At 38.9% G+C, this 21919-nt stretch overlaps 1 protein-coding gene across 3 annotated transcripts in view; it reads right to left on the minus strand.

Moving 5' to 3' along the window:
* Positions 1-21919, minus strand: part of RALGAPA1 (Ral GTPase activating protein catalytic subunit alpha 1) — a gene marked incomplete at both ends in the record, with an annotated part of 259063 nt that overhangs the window by 80484 nt on the left and 156660 nt on the right. For all 3 annotated transcript variants that reach the window (XM_080708297.1, XM_080708295.1, XM_080708296.1), the window contains 4 exons: positions 2731-2854; positions 6868-6939; positions 9809-10670; positions 21480-21663. In XM_080708297.1, the coding sequence (XP_080564423.1) occupies positions 2731-2854; positions 6868-6939; positions 9809-10670; positions 21480-21663 (1242 nt within the window). The remainder of the gene's footprint in view (positions 1-2730; positions 2855-6867; positions 6940-9808; positions 10671-21479; positions 21664-21919) is intronic.

Here is a 21919-nt window from a genome sequence, read left to right on the forward strand (position 1 = left end):
AAACCTGCGCGATCCTCCCATTTCTGCCTCCCAAGTGCAGGGATTACAAGCATGCGCCACCACGCCTGGCTGTGCCTGATGTTTTTAGATTATTTAAACATCTTCTTCAGCTCTTAGTCTGGAATATATGTGGCAGAAAGCAAACCCAGAAAATGTACCATTATGTAGCTCTTTAGTCATTCTATCCCTAGCTGTTCTGCCTTCACTATACCTTTCAGTATTCTTACATTTTTTTTTTAAAGTAATATCCAGGGTTTCTGTTGTGCTCAGAATAAGGAATATAGACAATACACCTACTGAAGCATTCTAGAAGTTCCCTCTGTACAATTGATGGGATTGATGGGATTTTACTATATTCACAGATAAGTGCAATCTACAGACATATCTATTGTGTATATTAATATATATGTGGATCATAATAAGTAGTCTTTCTAACTTTTTCTCATTTAGCATATAGTTTTCAAGGTACATTTCTGTTGTAGCACATACCAGCATTCATTCTTTTTATGGCTAAATAATACTTCCTTGTGTGAATATACCACATTTTCTTTATCCATTCATCTACTAAAGAATTTATAGGCTATTGCTACAATTTAGTTATTATGAATAAGGCTACTAAATCATATATGTATAGGTTATGTGTAGACTTACGCTTTGGTTTCTCCTGAGTCTATCTAGGTGTAGAGTCGTTTTGTTCTATCAAATCTCTATAAAAATTTAATAAATTGCCAGGCTACTTTCCACTCTGATTATACCATTTTACATTCTAACAATGTATAAAGGTTCAGATTATTCTAAATCCTGCAAAAGTTGTTATATGAAATTTTTGTAGTACTGGAGATTGATCCCAAGGGGCATTCCACTTCTAAGTTACATCCCCATCCCTTTATTATTATATTTTTGTTTTGAAACAGGGTCTTGGTAGGCGGAGAATCTTGGTACATTGCTGAGTCTGTCCTCAAACATGTGATCCCCTCAGCATCCCAAGTACTGTGGTTATATACTGTGTCTTGCAGTATCATTCTGATTTTTTGATCCTAGCCACCTTACTGGGTATAAAGTTATATGTTGCTAGGGTTTTTATTTGCATTTTCCTGATAGTTAACAATGTTGAGGATCTTTTTATGTGTTTGTCTTCAACAATTTTCCACACATGTTCTCTATAAGAAATTTAAGAAATTATTGTTAAGTTGACAACTATAATAAAAATTTTCATCACATGTTTAAATGGTTGCCAAGGGCTGGGCATGGTATTTAATCCCAGTATGTGAGAGACTGAGATAGGAGTAACATAAATCAAGGCCAGCATCAGCAATTTAGAGATGCTCTCAGTAACTTAGTGAGACTGTTTAAAAATAAAAAATAAAACAGGGCTGGGGACGTGGCTTGGAGGTAGGAAATTCATTAAATGTCCACTATTTGCTTAACGATAGATCAATCCGCCATACCAGATTCATTTTCTGTTAGAACATGTCTGATACTTCATTTTTTAATTCAAATAAACATATTAACACAAGCCCCTATGACAAATACCTAGCTTCTGAGTTATAATTTTAAAACTGACATAGCACAGGAACCTTGGGCAGTTGGTTTCCAGGACAACATAAATGCAACAGCTTTCAGTATTTCTTGCTTTGCCCTCAGATACTCTCCCTTAGGAGAACACCCTCTTAAACTGAGGCCAAACATTTCCAGGTTAAAGTAGGATTTGGGGTGGTCGAGTAATGTGCCTTTCATTTACAAAGTAGAACAAAAAGAGACTGGAGAGCACAGAAAGGTCTTCTAGTATATTATTAAGTTGAAAATTTGAAAACTAACTTCTTGGAAACTAAGCATGACCACGTGCCCCTGGTATGCCTTTGTATAGTCCTAGTGGGTCATGGCTGTAAAGAAAATCTAGATATTCTAAACCTGAGTTTAATGTTCTTTAAAAAATATTGTCTCAAAATACATTCAATATTCTTCCTTTCTAAGTCCTAACTGCTGCTATATTTCCAGATGAGACATAAGTCAGAAACAGTAACACACAATTTAAGTTGTAGTGTTTCTTAAACAATGCCTTAAAACATGCTGAAAAGAAAAAAAAAAAGCCCTATACTTCTAGACAGTCAAGAGTTTGATATCAACAGATTCAAACAGACAGAAAATACTCAAAAACAAAACAAAACAGTAACAAAAACAACTACCTGTGCTAAACATGTATGGACTTATTTTCTTGTCATTATTTCTTAATATAGTATAACAATACTATATTAATATACCATTTACATTGCATTGTCTATTATTTATTATTTTTTTGATGGTACCGGTAGTGGAATCCAGAGGCTTTCTACCTCTGGGCTATACTCCCAGACCTATTTTTTAATATTTTATTTGGGAACAGGGTTTCACTAAGTTGCTGAGAGCCTCACAAAGTAGCTGAGGCTGGCTTTGAACCTGTGCGATCCTCCTGTCTCAGCCTGCCAAGTGTGAGTATTACAAGCATGTGCCACCATGCCCAGCTTGCACTGTGTATTATAAGTAGTCCAAAGATGACTTAAAGTACACACGAAGATATGTGTGAGTTATATACAAATATTCTTATCATTTTGTATAAGAGACTTGAGCATCCTTGGATTTTGGTAAACACAGAGGCAAGGAGTGATCCTGAGACCAATCCCCCAGGGATAACAAGGGATGACCATAAAAAAAAAAATGATATAATTAAAAGCTGTAAGTAAAAAAAAATACCTCCCAACCAAGGCCAGCTACAAAATCTTCATATGCTTGACTTCCTCCTGTATTGGTGAGAATGGAGTGTTTATCTTCTTGTCCTTCAGCAACATAAAATACTGCAATCTTGTGTGTTTCTCTGCTGCAAAAGAAAGGCAAAAGATTTTCCCACTCATTTAATCATTCATTTTTCTAATAAAATCATTTATTCATCTAATAAATAAGTTCTAGGTACAAAACATGTTAGCAATAAAATGATGAAAAATTTAGATCTTATAGTCTATAGTAAGAGACAAATAATTACAATATAAGTAAAAAATTTAAAAAGTGACAAAATTGCCACTGAAATAGAAAAAGATTACTTCTGACTGAAGAAACAGAGAACTTATGGGAGAAGGTAATACTGAGTTAGGTGACGGTCAAAAAGATTTGACAAATGAAGAAAAGGAGTATGAGGAAGGGTAGGTAGATGTGAATGCATAGAGCATCTGAAGAGGTATCTGCTGGATAATGTAGATTAATCTTAGTGTTAAAGGGACCATGTTATAGAACTAAGTAAGAATACAAAGATGAGTGAGAAATGATTTACGCCTTCAGAGTACTTACAATACAGAAGAAACACATAAAGATGTTTGAGTTATTTGCCAAGTCCTTAGATATTTTGCTTTTAGTTGTCTAAATATAAAATTATTCATAAAAGCAAACTTCTTGTAGGAAATTTGGCTTTCCAAGCCAAGTAGGTCAATGTTGATTTAATAAAGCACAGTTAACACACTTTATAATCAGAAGTTTTAATTACTATACCATGAAGGAATTCAAAAACAAACCACAATCAACAGCATATGAATATAAATTGAAGTTAATCTGGGCACAGTGGCGCACACCTATAATCCAAACTACTAGGGAGACTGAGGCAGGAGGAATGCAAATTTCAGGCCTGAAGACCTGGAGATGTAGGTCAGTGGTAGAATGCTAGCCTAGCATATGCAAGGCCATGGGATTGGGCCCCAGTACTGAAAGGATGAGGCAAGGAAAACTGAAATTATTTTATAAATTTAGCCCGAAAATCAGATTCTCCCACACATCTTGAGGAGGTTGCCAAATCATGATCGTCAGTTTCAATTCCAGCAGTTGAGAGGTTTTAGCAGCCTTCAGTAACGCAGTATTTTAGTTTTAGGTGGTGAATGCATAAGCAAACTTTCAGTGTGCTTGATGTATCATTAGGATATTCTAGTTTAAACAATAAAATATAATAGAGGTGAGCTCCAGAAATCACAGAATAAGGATCTAGATGGCTGTTTTCCCATGTAAAACACAATTTCAATGTTAGAAATGATTCTTAAAAAAAAATTGCTAGGACTCTGGGCCCCGGGCCCAACCGCGCAGAGTACACCAGACCCCTGGAGAAAAAGGGACACAGTTGCAAGGCCCTGGGTCCCAGGTGGGGGTCAGGAGGGGCACGCCGGAGCCCAGAAGAGCCAGGGCCCAGGTCGCAGGACTCTGGGCCCCAGGTGGGATCGCGCGGAGCACACGCCAGACCCCTGGAGAAACCGGGGCCTGGTCATAAGGCTCTGGGCCCCGGGCGGGGGTCAGGCAGGGCACGCCAGAGCCCGGAAGAGCCGGGGCCCAGGTCATAGGACTCTGGGCCCCAGGCAGAGTCGTGCGGAGCACGCTGGACCCCTGGGGAAACCGGACCCAGGTCACAGTGCTACTGAGTGCCTGATCCCACAACCTCCTCAAACCACACATACTGTCTTCTCTTATTTAAAAAAAAAAGAAAAAGAAAAAGAAAAAGAAAAAAAAAAGAAAAATATCGGAGAGGGGTCAAGAAGGCCGTGGAGGATATCAGGATACCGGAGATGCAGACAAAACTTATCCAAATGAATTGGAACTTTTGGAAAAATTCCCTGTGAAGGAGGACTGCTTCTTTTCTACATTCTTAAGAATCTTGGACATTACCTGTAAGGAGAGAGTTTAGCGGAGACCAAGGAGAAAGGCGGTGTTGGAAACGGTCTCCGTGATGGCGGTGGAGACTTGTATTCAAGAGAAGCAGAAATCGGATCCTACCAACCTTATAGGGAGAAATTACACCAAACGTCGAATGCTACCATCGCGCATGCTTAGGAACACTGGACAACATTCAGAGTGTAAAAAGAGCTTGGGAAAGATTTGAAATGGTGGAGGCAGGGCAATGGCAGTGGCCAGTTCTCAGGGGAGGCAGAAATCTGATGCATTACACCTGGAACCTTTGAAGTTATAACCCCAGAGGCAGAATGCTACCACCACGCACCCTGGAGAACGTGGGAAAAATGGCTGGGTGAAGAGGGTGCTCGGATTGGAGCCTGCCGAGGAGTGAGGCCGGTGACGGACACAGCAAAGCTGGGATTGGAGCCTGCCGTGAGGCAAGGCTGGTGCTGGAGCCTCCGAGGCCGGGATCGGAGCCTGCCGAGGGGTAAGGCTGGTGCCTGGGCCAACAGCAGGCATTGGAGCCAGCCATGAGGCAAGGCTACTACTGGGGCCTCCGAGGCTGGGATCGGAGCCTGCTGAGGGGTTAGGCTGATCCCTGGGCCAGCGGCCAGCATCGGAGCCTGCCGTGAGGCAAGGCCGCTACTGGGGCCTCTGAGCCCGGGATCGGAGCCTGCCGAGGTGTTAGGCTGGTGCCAGAGCCAATGGCCAGCATTGGAGCCTGCCGTGAGGCAAGGCTGCTACTGGGGCCTCCGAGGCTGGGATCGGAGCCTGCCAGGGGTCAGGCTGAAGCTGGGGCCAACAGCCAGAATTGGAGCCTGTCGTGAGGCAAGGCTGCTACTGAGGCCTCCAAGGCCAGGATCAGAGCCTGTGGAGGGGTTAGGCTAGTGCTGGGGCCAGTGAGGCGGGGATTGGAGCCTGCTGTGAGGCAAGGCCAGAGCTGGGGCCTCCGAGGCCAGGAGAGGAGACTGTCGAGGGGTTAGGCCAGTGCCAGGGTCAGTGAGGCTAGGATGGAGCCTGCCTTGAGGCTAGGCCGGTGCTGGGGCCACAGAGGCAGGGATCGGAGCCAGCCAAGGGGTTAGGCCAGTGTGGGGGCCAGGGAGGCCAGAATTGGGGCCTCCCATGAGGCAAGGCCGCTGCTTGAGCCAGAGAGGTCTGGATAAGTCCACCGGGTAGCCAGGCCACTACTGGGGCCATCAAGAGTGGGATTGGTACTTGCAATGCGGCATGCACAGAGAAATATCGCAGAAAATAAAAACCAGATGCTTCCCCTAATCAGCAATAACTAGGAGGAAAGGGGCAACAGGAAGAGGTCGAGTTATAGAAAGGGCCCTATAGTGAAGCAATTAAGGTGACCAATCAGAGGGTATGGAATAGGGGAGGATGGAGCCTCTTTAAAAAGCAGGAGGTACATAAACAAATGTATCAAAGTTAATCACCAAACAAGCACGGGATCTAGGGAGGGGGAGGGAATGGGATGGGGACTGGATCAGGGCTAAATGGATGATGTGTGCTTGTATATTCTCTCAAGTCCTATATTCCAAAGTGATATATGATTACAATGCACCAATTAAAAAAAAATTGCTAGCCAGGCGTGGTGGCACACACTTGTATTCCCAGCATTTGGAAGGCTGAGGCCAGAGGATTGCGGTTCGCGGACAGCCCCAGCTACTTAGTGAGGCCCTCCGCAACTTATGAGACCCTGTTTCAAAAATAAAGAATAATTAAAAAAAAAAAAAGGGCAGGGGGTGTAGCTCGGAGGTGGAATGCCCCTGGGTTCCATTGCCAGACCCGTTAAAAAAAAAAAAAAAATTTTTTTTTCAAGCCATTTAGCCATTTACAGTGGCACATACCTGTAATCCCAATACTTGGGAGACTGAGAAAGGAGGATCACACATTTGAGGTTAGTATCAGCAACTTAGTGAGACCTTATTTCAAAATAAACAATAAAATAGGGTTGGGGGGTGTAGCTCAAAGGTACAATGTCCCTGGGTTCAATCCCCAGTATCATATACACACTAAAAATAAAAGTAAATATTGTTTTAAGATATTAACAGTTTCTGCTCAGAAAGTTATAACTCAATAATACAGTATCATCCCACTTACAATATTAATCATAGTATTATTGTAAACAGAGAAAGAGTTGAAGAGTTGTGAATTATAAATGTGAAGATTTTTCCAACAACTTACCACTGCCTTGAGTCCAAGTTCCTAAGTTCTCTAAGTAGCTTTTCATTTTTCTTCAGGAGATGAAAGCTCCTCCTAAATAGAGAGATTTATAAACATTTTCATCACCTTTGCAGTAAATGACATGACAGTCCAGGAAATACTTTACACTCTACTTATGCAACTTTTACAGTTTCCTTGCCTTTTCATACTTCTAACACAAAGGAGAACACACCCTAAAAAAATGTATACCAGGCCCTCATACATTTCTGGTTTTGGATCATATCTAGTGATCACTTCAATCTTTTCCTTGTAGATGTGACGAGCTTCACAAGCTCCAGAAAAATGAATACAAGTTTTGCAGGGATTTGCTTTCTTCCTTATTTTACATTATATGTATTTTTTTATACTATGAAGAAATGTATAATCTTTGGCCATTTCTGTTCTATGGGTGCTAAATTTGTACATAAAATCAATACTTGTTGTGGTAAAATATAGCTTCCCATCTTTATCTTTGTCAGAAGACAACATGCAGCTCATTCCACAGTGAGAGTGGAATGCATTTATAAAGTAACTGAATGACAATTATCTGTACGTGAACATAAGGCAAACTGTGTTCTTGATATAGTATGGCCTATGCATGTTATATCTGGTTTGAACTAGAAAAATTAAATAAATGGAAGAATTCAAGTAAATGAAAGTGTTTAAGACAAGTTAAGATTGTAAATACTAAATTAGTTAAATTCCATTTCAATGCTTTACATGTATATTTAAATTACTTTAAGATTTATTCAAGATCCAGTGATTCCTGAGCTCCCCCTCCTGCTATAAGATGAAAAGAAATGACACATTACATAATGCTGCTTCTAGCTGGGTATGGTGGCACATGCCTATAATCTCAGTACTTTAGAGAGTGAGATAGGAGGATCACAGATTGGAGACCAGGCTCAACAACTTGGTGAGACCCTGTTTCAAAATAAAAATAAAACAGGGCTAGGGGTATAGCTGCGAGGTAGAATTCCAGTACCATGGAGTGTGTGTGTGGAGGGGGGTAACTTTCCTGCAGCTTTTCATTGCACAGAAATAAAACTCTAATTTGGGATATAGCTCAGTCCAAGAGCATGCTTAGCATGTTGTTCAAAGACTAGGTTCAATCTCCAGCACCAAAAACAACAAAATCTCAAATTTTTATTAGCAATTTTTTTTATCAACATAAAATCTTAGTGTTTTGTACATTATTTCTTTCAGTACATGAAGTGGGAATTATCTCAATCTGTACAATGTAGCCTGAAGTATAAAAGATTAAGTGATTCGAACCTAAATCTTCTGATTTAAGTTCAATGATCTTTTCATTTAACTCCTACTTAACTTACTTAAATATATATGTGTTTAGAGTAAGTTTTTGTTTGTCTGTCTTTTAGTATTGAACCCAGAGACTCATAGATAGTAGGCATGTACTCTATATTGAACTATACTCCTGAATTCACCTTAAATTTGTCAAATACAGTTTTGAAACATGCATAAGAAAAAATAATCTACACAAAAAATTCTCGATGTTTTCCCCTTAAGTCAATCCTAAATGTGCAATTAATTTCCTATATTCAAACCAAAAGCAATCATACTGCAGTTGGCCTAAAAAAATTTAGGTTGACAGGAGGCTAAAAAATACAGCTTTAATTTAAAAAAATTAAAAAACAAAAGAAAACAAAAAAGATACCAGTTGGATTTTAATTGGTAGCATATCAAATTGTCAACTTTTTTGGTATTAATTTTTTAATATATTTTTTATTGGTGCATTGTAGTCAAACATCACAACAGAATACAAGACTTGTGAGGATTTACAAGCACACATCATCCAATTAGCCTTTATCTAATCCCCAACCCACACCCTCCCCATTCCTCAATCCCATGCTTGATTTAGTGATTAACTTTGATACATTTGTTTACACACATCATGTGTTTTCAAGAGATTCCATCTTCCCCCATCCCATCCCCTCTGATCGGTCTCCTTAATTGCTCCTCCATAGGGCCCTTACTTCAACTAGATTTCCTCCTATTATCCATTTCTTCTTATTTTTGCATATTAGGGAAAGCATCTGATTTTTTATTTTCTGTGATATTTGTCTGTGTATGCCACATTGCAAGTTCTGATCCCACTCTTGAAGGCCCTGGCACCGTCCTGGCAACCGGACAGACTCTGATCCCGGCCTCGCTGGCTCCAGCACCGGCCTAGCCTCATGGCAGGCTCCGATCCCTGCCTCGGAGGCCCCAGCACCGTCCTTGCCTCACGGCAGGCTCTGATCCCGGCCTCGCTGGCCCCAGCATTGGCCTCACCCCTCGGCAGGCTCCGATCTTGGCCTCCCAGGTCCCAGCACCGGCCTTGCCTCACGGCAAATTATCAATAATTTTTTTATTTTTGAAAATTTTTTATATTGGTGCACTGTAGTTATACACCTTAATGGGATACAAGATGGTAGAGACATACATGCACAAATCATTCATTTAGCTCTCCTCACTTCCCACCCCACCCCCTCCCTCAAAGTATCAATAATTCTTAGAGTGCTTGGTATCTTAATAAGTCGCCCATTCAGGAGAATGTGTTCTTAATTTACGTCACCACCCATGTATGTCATGAGAATTAAAAAATACTTATTCTGTTGATAAGATTAATTAAATAATCTTATGACTACTTGATCAATTAAAATAGGACTTTTAACTCTCATAAGTATAATTTATAAATCAGTTCGAGTAGTCATCCTGAGAATGTTAATAGTTTACTGGATTAAATTATTTTTTATTCTCTTGAAACCTGAGTGGGCTCAAAAAAAAAAAAAGTCTGCTTACTGGTCAAACAGCAGTAGAAAAAATTTAGTGAATTAAAGAACAGAGAATAAAATTCTTGATCAGATGATTAATAAGACTAACATTTAAAAAGAAAAAGGAAAAAACTCTCCTTTATTCTTACCGTTTGTCCCATGAATTCATTCCCAGTATACTAAGAAGTAATCTGCAATAATAAAATGCTGACTGAGGTTTTTGAGGTGTTGGTTCATCTTGTTCCATAGCTTTCATGTTTAAGTCATTAAAGTGCTTTTCAACAAATTCTTTTTCCTCTGTATATTGCTTAAGGATAGCATTAATAACATCATTCTCCTGTTTTTCAGAAATGCACACAGGCTGTGGAGCAGGAATATTAAGTGAGATTCCAGTTCTCTGTAGGCACTCGGGACTAGTAACACCCAAATACTGCAAGAGCTCATCAAGAACATCTTCTTCATCTCTTATTGTATCCCAAGTTGGTACAGTTTCTCTAAGTCTTTTGAAATGGAAAGAAAGCTCATCTTTTACTGTTATATCTTCTAAGCATTCATTAGCTGTAGGAGGCTCTTCTGGCTTCTCTGAGTGAGACAACGAAAGTATGAAAGACGTAGATTCTGATAAGCCACTTACAGGAGGTGGTCCATACAGTATGGCAGAATCCCATGAATATTTTCCAGAGAGATCACGTACTATGATTCTGACATTTGAATTGGCTGATGCAAGACCAGCAGATAAGCCACCACCAGGCATACTCTCTTCTGATCTGATCTGGATACAAGACACTAAGGTTGTATTGTTTAACACAAAGAACTGGATATTTGGACTCTCAAAGAGTTCAGGAGAAAGTTCAGTACTTTCACTGTAATGATTGTCATGATTTTCACACACCTGACTTGTTAGCATGGCAGGACCACCACTCATTGGATAGTGGCCCAAGTGATTTACCAGATGTGTAATAACAGTGCGGGCTGCAATAGAGATCAATCCTTGTTGCATCTGAGTTTTCACTGGAAATAAAAAATATGAATGAGTGGGAATACTGCTGTTTCCAAGTCATAGAAATAATGAAATGAAATAATAGACAAGTAGGTTATTTGATCACATCATCAAAATTATAATCAAATATTTGAATACTAATATTTCTAATTAGATTCTGTGTCATAGGAATGATGGCAAAGAGAGAAGAAACCTTTTTTTTTTTGTGTGTGTGTGTGGTACTAGGAGTGGACCCAGGGGCATTCTACCTCCAAACTATACCCTCAGTCCTATTTTTTATTCTTTATTTTGAAATAGGGTCTCACTGATTTGCAAAGGGCCTCCCTAAGTAGCTGAAGCTGTCCACGAACTGTGATCCTCCTGAATACTGGGATTATAAGCACGTGCTACCACACCCAGCTGAGAAGAAACATTCTAAATAAAGTTTTATTTTTTAAGGAAGCCCTTTTTGATATGTTTGCTAATGGATCCATAATTTAAAGTAAGTCCTTTAAACATAGGTCACTTTTAGCCAGGTGTGGTGGCACATACTTGTAATTCCAGTATTTGGTAGGCTGAGACAGGAAGATTAGATTTTAGAACAGCCTCTGCAAACAGTAAGACTCCATCAAACTAATGAGACCCTGTTTCAATATAAAAATAAAATAGAACTGGGGGTGTAATGCAGAGGTAGAATTCCCCTGGGTTCAATCCTCAATCACATACACACATAATGTAGATCACTTTTGAAGAATCAAAAATATCAACATCACATGAAATACACTAAACACAAAGTTTCTTATCTCATGAATAGATTCCAGATTCAGAGATACTTGCAGCATATTTCAATGTCATTTAACTTTGGCTTTTACTGATGCTGTAAAAGTGTCTCTAAGAAAAGAGACATTTCCATTAAACCTCGGGAATCAGAATGAATTTAAATAGTAATCAGTGTAGCAATTGAAGAAACTTTAAAGGCAAAAATATTTGATGGGTCTGCTTATGTACTTATTTTTCTAAGGAATCATCTGGGTCAATGTGGTCTAATCTAACAGTCAGCTAAATGCAAAGTTAGTTGAGTTTTTCCCTTCCCTAAGCACATTAAGGAAAGCAAACAGATATAAAGTCATATGAAAGCAAAATAAGAAAATTCAAATAATATAGTAGTTTTGTGAAGCCAAGAAAGGCAAGCGGGCTTCTGTCAGGATCTGAAGAAAGAAGAATATGGAGGAGAGAAGGAAGACAAAAGACAGAATAAAAAGGGAAAGGAGACATAACAGCCAACTGGTTAGATACTGCCAATGTGGGTCTAGGGAGGGCTGGTGCAGAAGCCAGTTCTGCACTGAGTGGTGTCAGGAAGCTGAGACTGCTGAGAGAGAGCGTGCGCGTGAGAGAGTGTATGTAGGGGTTAGTGTTCTTGGCTCTACTTAGTTTTAGACATAATTAGAGTGATTGTGTTTATTATTCTACTTAAGAGTGAATTATTTATTCACTCTTAAAGTTAACCATTTCAGAACACTAGGGCCTACCTACCAGAATAAATGTGGATTTCTCAAAATATATATAGATTTAAGAATGTCCTGAGCTGCGTGCAATGGTACATATCTGTATTTCTACCTACTCAAGAGGCTGAGGCAGGAGAATCACAAGTTTGAGGCCAACCTTAGCAACTTAGTGAGACCCTGTTTCAAAATACAAAATAAAAATGGCTGGGGATGTAGCTTGGTGGTAGAGTGCTTCTGGGTTCAGTCCTCAGTACTGCAGAACAAAGAATGTTCTGACTTACATCCAATAAAACCCTATTCAAAATGTTTAGTTTGATGACTTTCAGTAAAGTGCACAGAAGTATATAACCAATCAATATAATCAATATATAGAAAAGTAATTTTATTTTATTTAAACTGTACTTCAATAAATTTAAACAATGAAAAAAGATTTAGCTGGTCCACTGACAGTATGATTTCTTAAAAAAAAAAACCAGCAAGAAAAAAATAGTATTACTAAAAGGGTACAGCCTTCAAGATTCAAAACTAAAACCACTAGGCCTAGACAGAGTGAGCAAACAACCAACTTCTAGGCCATTATTAATGTAAACAACATCTTATCTAACTCTAAAAACAAAATACTATTTTTTTTTTTTCGGGTCTGGGGATGGAACCCAGGGGCATTTGACCTCCGAGCTACACCCCCTCCCCTGTTATTTATTCCTTATTTTGAAACAGGTTCTCACTAAGTTGCAGAGGGCCTCACTAAGTAGCTGAGGCTGTCCACGAACCACGATCCTCCGGTCTCCGCCTCCCTAATGCTGGGATTACAAGCGTGTGCCACCATGCTCGGCTAAAAATGAACATTTTTTTAAAGGCTTTGGGAGATTTAATTTTACTATCAAACTTTTAGTCTTCCATTATTAGTCAATTTTTTATGTATATTTACCTAGAAATAATGAAGATTTTAGTTCCTTGGCATATAAACTCTTTTAAAGTTATGTTTATGCTAGTTCTAAAAATAAGCCATTCAACAGTAGAAGATAATACTCACTGACTGACCTTAACTGAATCCTCCACTTTCAAGACTGTGATACTGTATGATAGGAAACAGGGGTGGCTTCAATCTAATGTCCACTTTTCCTCCTCTGATTATGATTTAGATTATAATGAGTATTCACACTATAAAAGGCTAATCTAGCTAGTTCTTTTTATTTTGCATGTGAGGTCAAATGGTTCACAAAGTTGAGTGATTTACCTGCCTTGGATTTATATCAGGGCTGATCTTTTGCCCAGTTTAGTGTTATTTTCCTCTTTACTACAAACACTAATTTTTGTTTCTCCCGGTACTGGGGATGAAACCCAGTGGCATTTTATCTCTGAGCGATACTCCCAGCCCTATTTTTTTTTATTATTATTTTTTTGAAACAGGGTCTCAGTGAGTTGCAAAGGGCCTCACTAAGTAGCTGAGGCTGGCTTTGAACCTGCGAGATCCTCCTGTCTCAGTCTCCCAAATGCTGGGATTACAAGAGTGTGACACCATGCCCGGCTACAACTCTATTTTGTGTGTGTGTGTGTGTGTGTGTGTGTGTGTGTGGTATGGGGATGAAACACAGGGGCATTGTACCCTGAGCTACACCCGTAACCCTATTTTTTATTCTTTATTCTGTAACAGGGACTCACTGAGTTGCAAAGAGCCTCACTAAGTAGCTGAGGTTGTCCTCAAACCGCAATCCTCCTATCTCAGCCTCCCAAATGCTGGGATTACAGGTGTGCGCCACCACGCCCAGCTTACAACTCTAATTTTTATACTTCTCTTCTTTTGTTTAACTACCTTTTTCTTTGTGAGATATAGAAATGATGAATTTAACATTTATTTTTCCTGAATCTAGAAATTTTGAAAAGGTATTACTTGGCAAAAATACTCAATAAACCACTGGGATAAACTGGAGCAGCTCATCTAAATAAACTAAAGCCCAGTTTATTGACAGGCATGTTGGCACATGCCTGTTATCCCAGTACTTGGGAGGCTGAGACAGGAGGACTGCAGATTCAAGGCTAGCCTCAGCAATTTAGTGAGGCCCTTGGCAATCTAATAAGACACTGTTTCAAAATAAAGAGGTAGAGGTATAGCTCAGGGGTACTCAGAAAGCCCTTACATTCAATCCCCAATACCATAAACAAACAAACAAAATAATTAAATGACACTTTAAGTAACAATGAAAAACTGTACTTAACAACTTTAAAATTTTTGATGTAGGAAAAAATATTCTGTTCTTTATTTTCCCTTTCTTCCTGTTGAGTGATATATATAAAGGGGTGACATTCTAAATGGTGACTCTTCCTGGTAGAACATTATGAAGGAGGGAGGGAAAGAGTAAAATGTAATAGAAATGACCAGAGAAAAAGTTTCACAAAATTTCTAATTATTTTTTGCTCTGTGAATATGGACAACTCATAAAACTCTCTAACTCCAATTTTCTGCAAGAACAACATATATTTATCTGTAAAGATGAATTAAAAACTCGTATGTAAAACTGGGCGTGGTGGCACACGCTTGTAATCCCAGCATTTGGGAGACTGAGACAAGAGGATTGCGGTTCTTGGACAGCCTCAGCTACTTAGTGAGGCCCTTTGCAACTCAGTGAGACCCTATTTCCAAATAAAGAATAAAAAATGGGGTGGGGGGGTATAGCTTGAAGGTAGAATGTCCTTGGGTTTCATTCCCAATACTGCAAAAAATCCCCAAGGCTCCCCTCAAAAACAAACAAACAAACAAAAAAACCCTTGTGTGTACAAAGCTGAAAGTAACAGAAATAAAAATATATCATTTTAAAAATTTTTAATTTTTTGTGGTACTGGGGGTGAAATCCAGGGGCTTTTCTACCTCCAGGCTATACTCCCAGACCCTTTTTATACTTTATTTGGAAACAGGGTCTCACTAAGTTGTTGAGAGCCTCATTAAGTAGCTGAGGCTGGCTTTGAACCTGCGTGATCCACCTGTCTCAGCCTCCCAAGTGCTGGGGTTACAAGTGTGCACCATCATGCCCGGCTATAAACATATATCATTTTGAGAGCATTATAAGATAGAACACAGGTTTTATAAGTTCCTTTTTCAAGATTACTGATAAAAAAAATCTCCTAAAAATAATACCTATAAATAATCTCCAAAAAAGATCCCTGAAACATAAAACCCAAGCCAGGTACCAGTACATCCTATATATTCTATTTCCAAAAGAAGAGACCATAGAAATGTAGTTTATAAGAGCTTGTTCACAAATCTGTCATAATAGCCAGGTGTGGCGGCGCATGCTTTAATCCCCGCGCTTGGGAGGTGGAGACAGGAGGATGGCTCTGGTCTGAAGCCAGCCCCACTGGCTTAAGAGACCCTGTTTCCAAAAATAAAAACGTATAAAATAGGTTTGGGAGTGTAGCCCGGAGGTAGAAGGGCTTCCAGGAACCCCAGTACCACCAAAACAAAACAACAACAACAAAAAACACAAACAAAAAACCACACATCTGTCATAATTATTGAAACTGAAAACACTAAAATGAAAACACTAACCAGGGTGGTGCACAGCTATAATTCCAATACTTGAGAGGATCACGGGTATGAAACCAGACTCAGCAACTTAGTGAGACCCTGTTTCCAAATAAAAGATAAAACAGGGTGGGAGTGTATCCCAGAGGCAGAAGGCTCCTGGGTTCCATCTTCAGTAACACACACACACACACACACACACACATAGAAAACCAAAATCAAAACCAAAACACTAAAAGGATTAATTTAGCTTTCCAGATACGGTAAAATCATTTTCTTTCCTAAGTTGTACTCTAAATTCAGAATATATGTGTATAGATGAAAAGATAACAAATCTTATAACTTGTTAATTGGGCAATTAGATTTATTTTGGAGCTATAAAATCAGAACAGACATATATCTCTTCTCTACTAACACAAAGAAGACATAAAATTCACTAATTTAGAAATTCAAAATGAAATTCTAAAATAACCAGCTTTGTGAGAAAATGCAAAATGAAGATATCGATGCCTCTAAGGCTTTGGGTAACTAGCATTCATTTAAATAAGTCTATTCAGGGTTGTCTTTTCAGATTGTCAGATTAAACAAACCCTACTACAGCATTTGCAGCAAACCCATAATTATAGATTATTATGGCATACAAAAGCAGCAAGACATAAAAAGCTGCTGCAATTCACTGCACTGTAATAGAACATGCAGAGGAAGTTAATTTTGGCAAAAGCTTTAAATATTAGCTTTGCATAATATGTATAGGTGAAACTATAATTAGGACAGAATGAATCCTTTGGAGCCTCCTTTCACTCTGACCCACAAATGATGACTTTTTGCTAATAAGACTACTGCCATTTGACAAAAAGCCAACTTCACTACCTTGCCTTATTCTTTAGTAAATTTAATAATTACAGCTACTCCTGCCAATAGCTCTCAAATCAGACTTGTTCAATCCAATACTGACCTGATTAGGGACACTCTATGTTTATAATTCATTGGCCAAAAATGTACTTGAAGATGATGAAGCATGCCTTAGACCAGAGCACAATGATCAGTCATTTTCACCAGAGTGCCCCTAAGCCCCCACCAAGGCACACAGTCACTAAAGACCAGAGAATCGCCTGCTGTTAACTCATGGATGTTCCTGACAGAATCTGATTTATCCAGCCTCAATACCTTTGAAGAAGTCCAAAGGGAACAACTTAATACATTTAAAGAATAAAAGTATAGAGTATTTGGTATCAATAATAAGTGTATTTATATCTTGTGCTTCTTGTACAGAGACTAACATTGTGCTTTTGTATGAAATACATTAAAACCTCCTTTTACATTAGTAAACTCCATTTACTGTGCTGTTTAATAAATACACATGCTATCTTGAATCAAATGCTTTACTATTTTATACCTGCTTAAAAATGCAGAGCAACTAAACACATAACTTTCAGTAAAATAAGCACTCTAATTTACTATGCCAAATAGAGATAATTTTAAGTTTCTTACATTAATTACTGTCTAAATTCTTTTGCTATAGTATGCCTTCCAGTATATCTCTTTTATACCTGAAGTATTATATTCCTATTTCAGCTGTGCATTTGGATTCTAGAAAAACTACCAGCAACTTATGCTCAACCCACAACCCTAGCCCTACTTCCTTGACTTCTAACTTTACATCTTTACTTCCACTGTATGCCATCCATCCATTATTATGATCACATCCTATATTTTAATCCTATAACTATTCTACCTTTGAAAATCAAACTCTTCCTTAATAGCCCATTTTGACCACTCCTAGTCCAGTAATCTCCCACTTGAGTTTTACAGTTCTTAGAAAGAGTCCCTTTGATAGGGGGGAGAAGTTGGTGGGCTCCCAGGGCTCTACTCTGCTGTAGCTCTGTTTTGTAAGTTGGGCTTCTTTGTAAAATTTATTTGAAGAAGTTCCACTACTTAAGAAATAATTTTTAGCTGGGCATGGTAGTGCATGCTTTTAACCCAGCATTTGGTAGGCTGAGATAGGAGGATCATAGTTCATGGCCAGCCTCAGCTACTTAGTGAGGTCTTTTGCTACTCAGTGAGATGCTGTTTCAAAATGAAGAATAAAAATTAGGTCTGGAGGTGTAGCTAAGAGGCAGAATGCCCCTGAGTTCCATCCCCCATAAAACACACACACACACACACACACACACACACACACACACACACACACACACACAGCATTTTTAGAACCAACGCCCTAATATAGTGACTTTCTTAATGGTTTTCAACTGTGGCTGCATATTAGTTACATGCAGAACTTTGAATCCTAGATTGACATACAGAAATCTCTATGGATGGGCTTTAAAAGTATCAGTATTCTAATGCAGGGCTACGACTAAGAACCACTGCACACTATTTTTTTTTTTTTTTTTTTGGTCTTTTGCTCGTCTGAGGATGGAACCTAGGGGCATTCAACCTCTGAGCTACACCCCATGCCCTATATTTATTCTTTACTTTGAAACAGGTTCTCACTAAGTTGTGGAGGGCCTCACTAAGTAGCTGAGGCTGTCTGCAAACTGCGATCTTCCAGTCTTAGCCTCCCGAATGCTGGGATTACAAGCATGTGCCACCATGCCCGGCTTGTACTATTTTCTTATTACCAATCACATCTACTCTTGGACTCTCTAGATCACTCTGTTTTCTTCCAATTTATTAGTCATTTACTAGCAGCAGTTCAATCTTTACTAAGCCTGGGTCCCACAGCTATACCATATACCAATGTTCTGAAACCCATAGTTCCCTTGTATTTCTGCTACACCCACCCTACTGACTGTTGATTGGTACAACAAAGACATTTTCTATTGGGCTCTCAATAACTCCTTTCTTTTTCTTTTTCTTTCTTTTTTTTTTTTTTGGTGGTACCGGGATTCCTGGAAACCCTTCTACCTGCGGGCTACACTCCCAGACCTATTTTTTAAAATATATTTTTATTTGGAAACAAGGTCTCTTAAGCCAGCGAGGCTGGCTTTGAACCTGCGCAATCCTCCTGTCTCCGCCTCCCAAGCGTGGGGATTCCAAGCGTGCGCCACTACGCCCGGCTCAATAAATCCTTTCAATTCCCTTAATTTACCTCCATTTTCCTCATCTTTCTAGTTCCAGGGGAAGGATGAATCAGAACAATGATACTTTTCAGCTCATCTCCTCAGGGACTGCACTCCATTAGTGATGCCTTTCATACTTAATTCCTTCTCAGTTTCTTTCTTTCTTTTTTTTTTTTTTTTTGGTACTGGGGATGGTAAACCCAGGGGCATTCTACCTCTGCACTACTCCCCCAGCCCTATTTATTTTTATTTTGAAACAGGGTTTCACTAAGTTGTGGATGGCCTCACTAAGTTGCTTAGGCTGACCATGAATTTGTGTTCTTCCTGTCTCAGTCTCCTGAGTATGAGGATTACAAGCATGCACCACCTTGCTCGGCTTTCTCAGCTTATAAATTTAAACTCTCTATCCTTAAAACTCTCTTGCCCCTGAATTATCCTTTAGCTTACCTACTATGTTTTATCACTTTTGACAGCCAAGCTTCTTTAAAGAGTACTTTCTATGGAATGGCTTTAGCTTTCTTTATCTCTTGCATCAACCTACAGCTATCCACTTTTGCCTCCAATATTTCTGCTACTTTTGTACTTGATTTTTTTTTTTTTTTTTGGTGGTACTGGGGTTCCTGGAAGCCCTTCTTCCTCCGGGCTACACTCCCAGACCTATTTTATATTTTTCAAACAGGGTCTCTTACGCCAGCATGGCTGGCTTCAAACCTGCGCGATCCTCCTGTCTCCGCCTCCCAAGCGTGGGGATTACAAGCGTGCGCCACCACGCCTGGCTTGTACTTGATTTTTCTATTATGTGGTAGTGTTGGCCAGCATCCACCCCCTTCCCCCCTTTTTAAAGCATTTCCTCTCTTGGTTTCTGACAAATTACTTTCCTGGGCTTTCCTTCCTCCCCAACTTTTTCTTTTCAAAATACACACAAACATAAACGTATTTTCCTAACACAGATCTGTTATATTTTCTGTTCTATACAAGTAACTGTCTACTAGATATCTTTACATGAAAATGCAAAAGACACATAAAATTAAACCATTTCTAATGCAGTTGTCATGTCCCTCCTCCCCAAATCTGTACTTTCTTATATTCTTCCTTTAGTTTAGGGAAAATCTAAACAATATATGTCAGAATCTAACCAGTCAGGAAGTTACTCTAAATTCTTCATCTCTAACCTATCACCAAAGCCTTTTGATTTTACCTTCTACATTTTCCTCAAATATCCCTTTCCAGTTGGGTATGGTGGTGCACACCTATAGTCCTAGTACTTTGGAGGCTGAGAAAGAAGGAGGTCAGGTTTTGAGGAGAGTCCCAACAAGTAGTGAGATTATCATCAGCCTAGTGAGACCCTGTTTCAAAATAAAAATAAAATAGGACTGGGGTATAGTTCAGAGGTAGAATGCCCCTGGGCTCAATCCTCATGCCACAAAACAACCAAAAAACCAAAAAACTTTCTTTTACTTTCTAGTCCTACCACCATTGTTTAGTAATTAAATAAAAAGTTAATTTAATCCTTCAGCACTTCTTACTTGGCCCAATGATTTGTGTCTCTACTTCTGGGTTAATTACTCACCTAATCTAACAGGCATCAGCAAAGTTTTTCTATAAAGGGCAAGAGAATAAATATTTTCAGTTTTATGGGACATATGACCTCTGTTGTTACTCAACATTGCTTTGGTTATACAAAAGCAGCTATAATGATAAATGAATAATAAAGATGTTTCAAAAAAAATATTGATAGACATAGGCCTCTGTCATGGGTTATTTGCTGATACCTACACAAAATGCTGTCAAAGCTGGTTTTTTTTTCTTGTTTTTTTCTTCCCCCCCCCCCCCAGTACTGGGGATTGAACCTAGGGGCATTCTACCTCCGAGCTACATTCCCAGCCCTATTTTTTAGTCTTTATTTTGAAAGAGAGTCTAAGTTGTGGAGGGCCTCACTAAGTAGCTGAGGCTGGCCGCAAACCTGTGATCATCCTGTCTCAGCTTCTCAAGTCCTGGGATTATAAGTGTGTGCCACTATGCCCGGCTCAAAGCTCTTAATACTAATTTTATAATTTATCTCCCTTTCTTTTATACTATATTATTTTATAAGATTGTTACATCTTTCTCTTATATCACAGTAAACTTTCTAACTACAGAACAATGTGGCTTAGAAATTACTGAATTCACTATATACAAAGGAGTGTACAATGGGTTATATATATATAATCTAATTTAGCACAAAAAAATCTATAAGAAAATTAGCACTATCTGAATTTTACAAATAAAGAAATAATCACTTGGCAATTAAGTGAAAGTCAAATTTCAATACCAGGTCTGTCAGGCACCAAAGTTCTCTTATTCTATATAAACAATATGATATATAAAATATTAAAAAAAACCCTTAAGAGCAATTTAGCCAGAAGTATAAAGGGAACATAATCATACAATAGTAATTGTGTATATAAGGCTATCTGTTAAACTAAAAATAAACTTGTGCTAGAATAAACATGGTTAGTATAAACTGAGACATGTTCTCCATCCTCCCATCCTCCTTTCCTTTCCTACAGCCCCAGCGTTCTCTGTATTTTGAAACAGGATCTCACTAGGTTACTGCATGTTGGTCTCTCGCCTGTGATCCTTCTCTTTCAGCCTCCCACGTATCAGGATTATAGGCATGTGCCACCACACCTACTCCTTCTCCATTATTTCTACCCATAGCCAAACCATACCTTATAAAAACCCAAGCAACAATATGAGAACTCAATTTACCTTCTGTTACTGGCTGGAGTTTAGAAGACCGTTCTGAATCAGGAGAGTGCAGAGGTTCAGGCTCTTTTAGGCTTTCCAAATGCATAAAAGGATCATAATCTACAGATGCCAAATCAGAGAGGCTTATTGGAAAATACTTTGGATTGCTAAAACACTGGGCTCCATAGACACACCCATGTAAAACCTGAAAATACAAGTTAAAGAAAATACCAAGGTTTATTTTTAAATGAAAATAAATAAATTAAAGGCAAAAAGGGAAAAAATGTCAACTGGTAATAAGAGGTTGGCCCAAATTTTTTTTTTTTTTTTTTTTTTTGGTGGTACTGGGGTTCCTGGAAACCCTTCTACCTCCGGGCTACACTCCCAGACCTATTTTATACTTTTTATTTGGAAACAGGGTCTCTTAAGACAGCGCGGCTGGCTTCAAACCTGCGCAATCC

This window comes from Muscardinus avellanarius (assembly GCF_963383645.1).
Source record: "Muscardinus avellanarius genome assembly, chromosome: 12".
NCBI classification, from domain to species: domain Eukaryota; kingdom Metazoa; phylum Chordata; class Mammalia; order Rodentia; family Gliridae; genus Muscardinus; species Muscardinus avellanarius.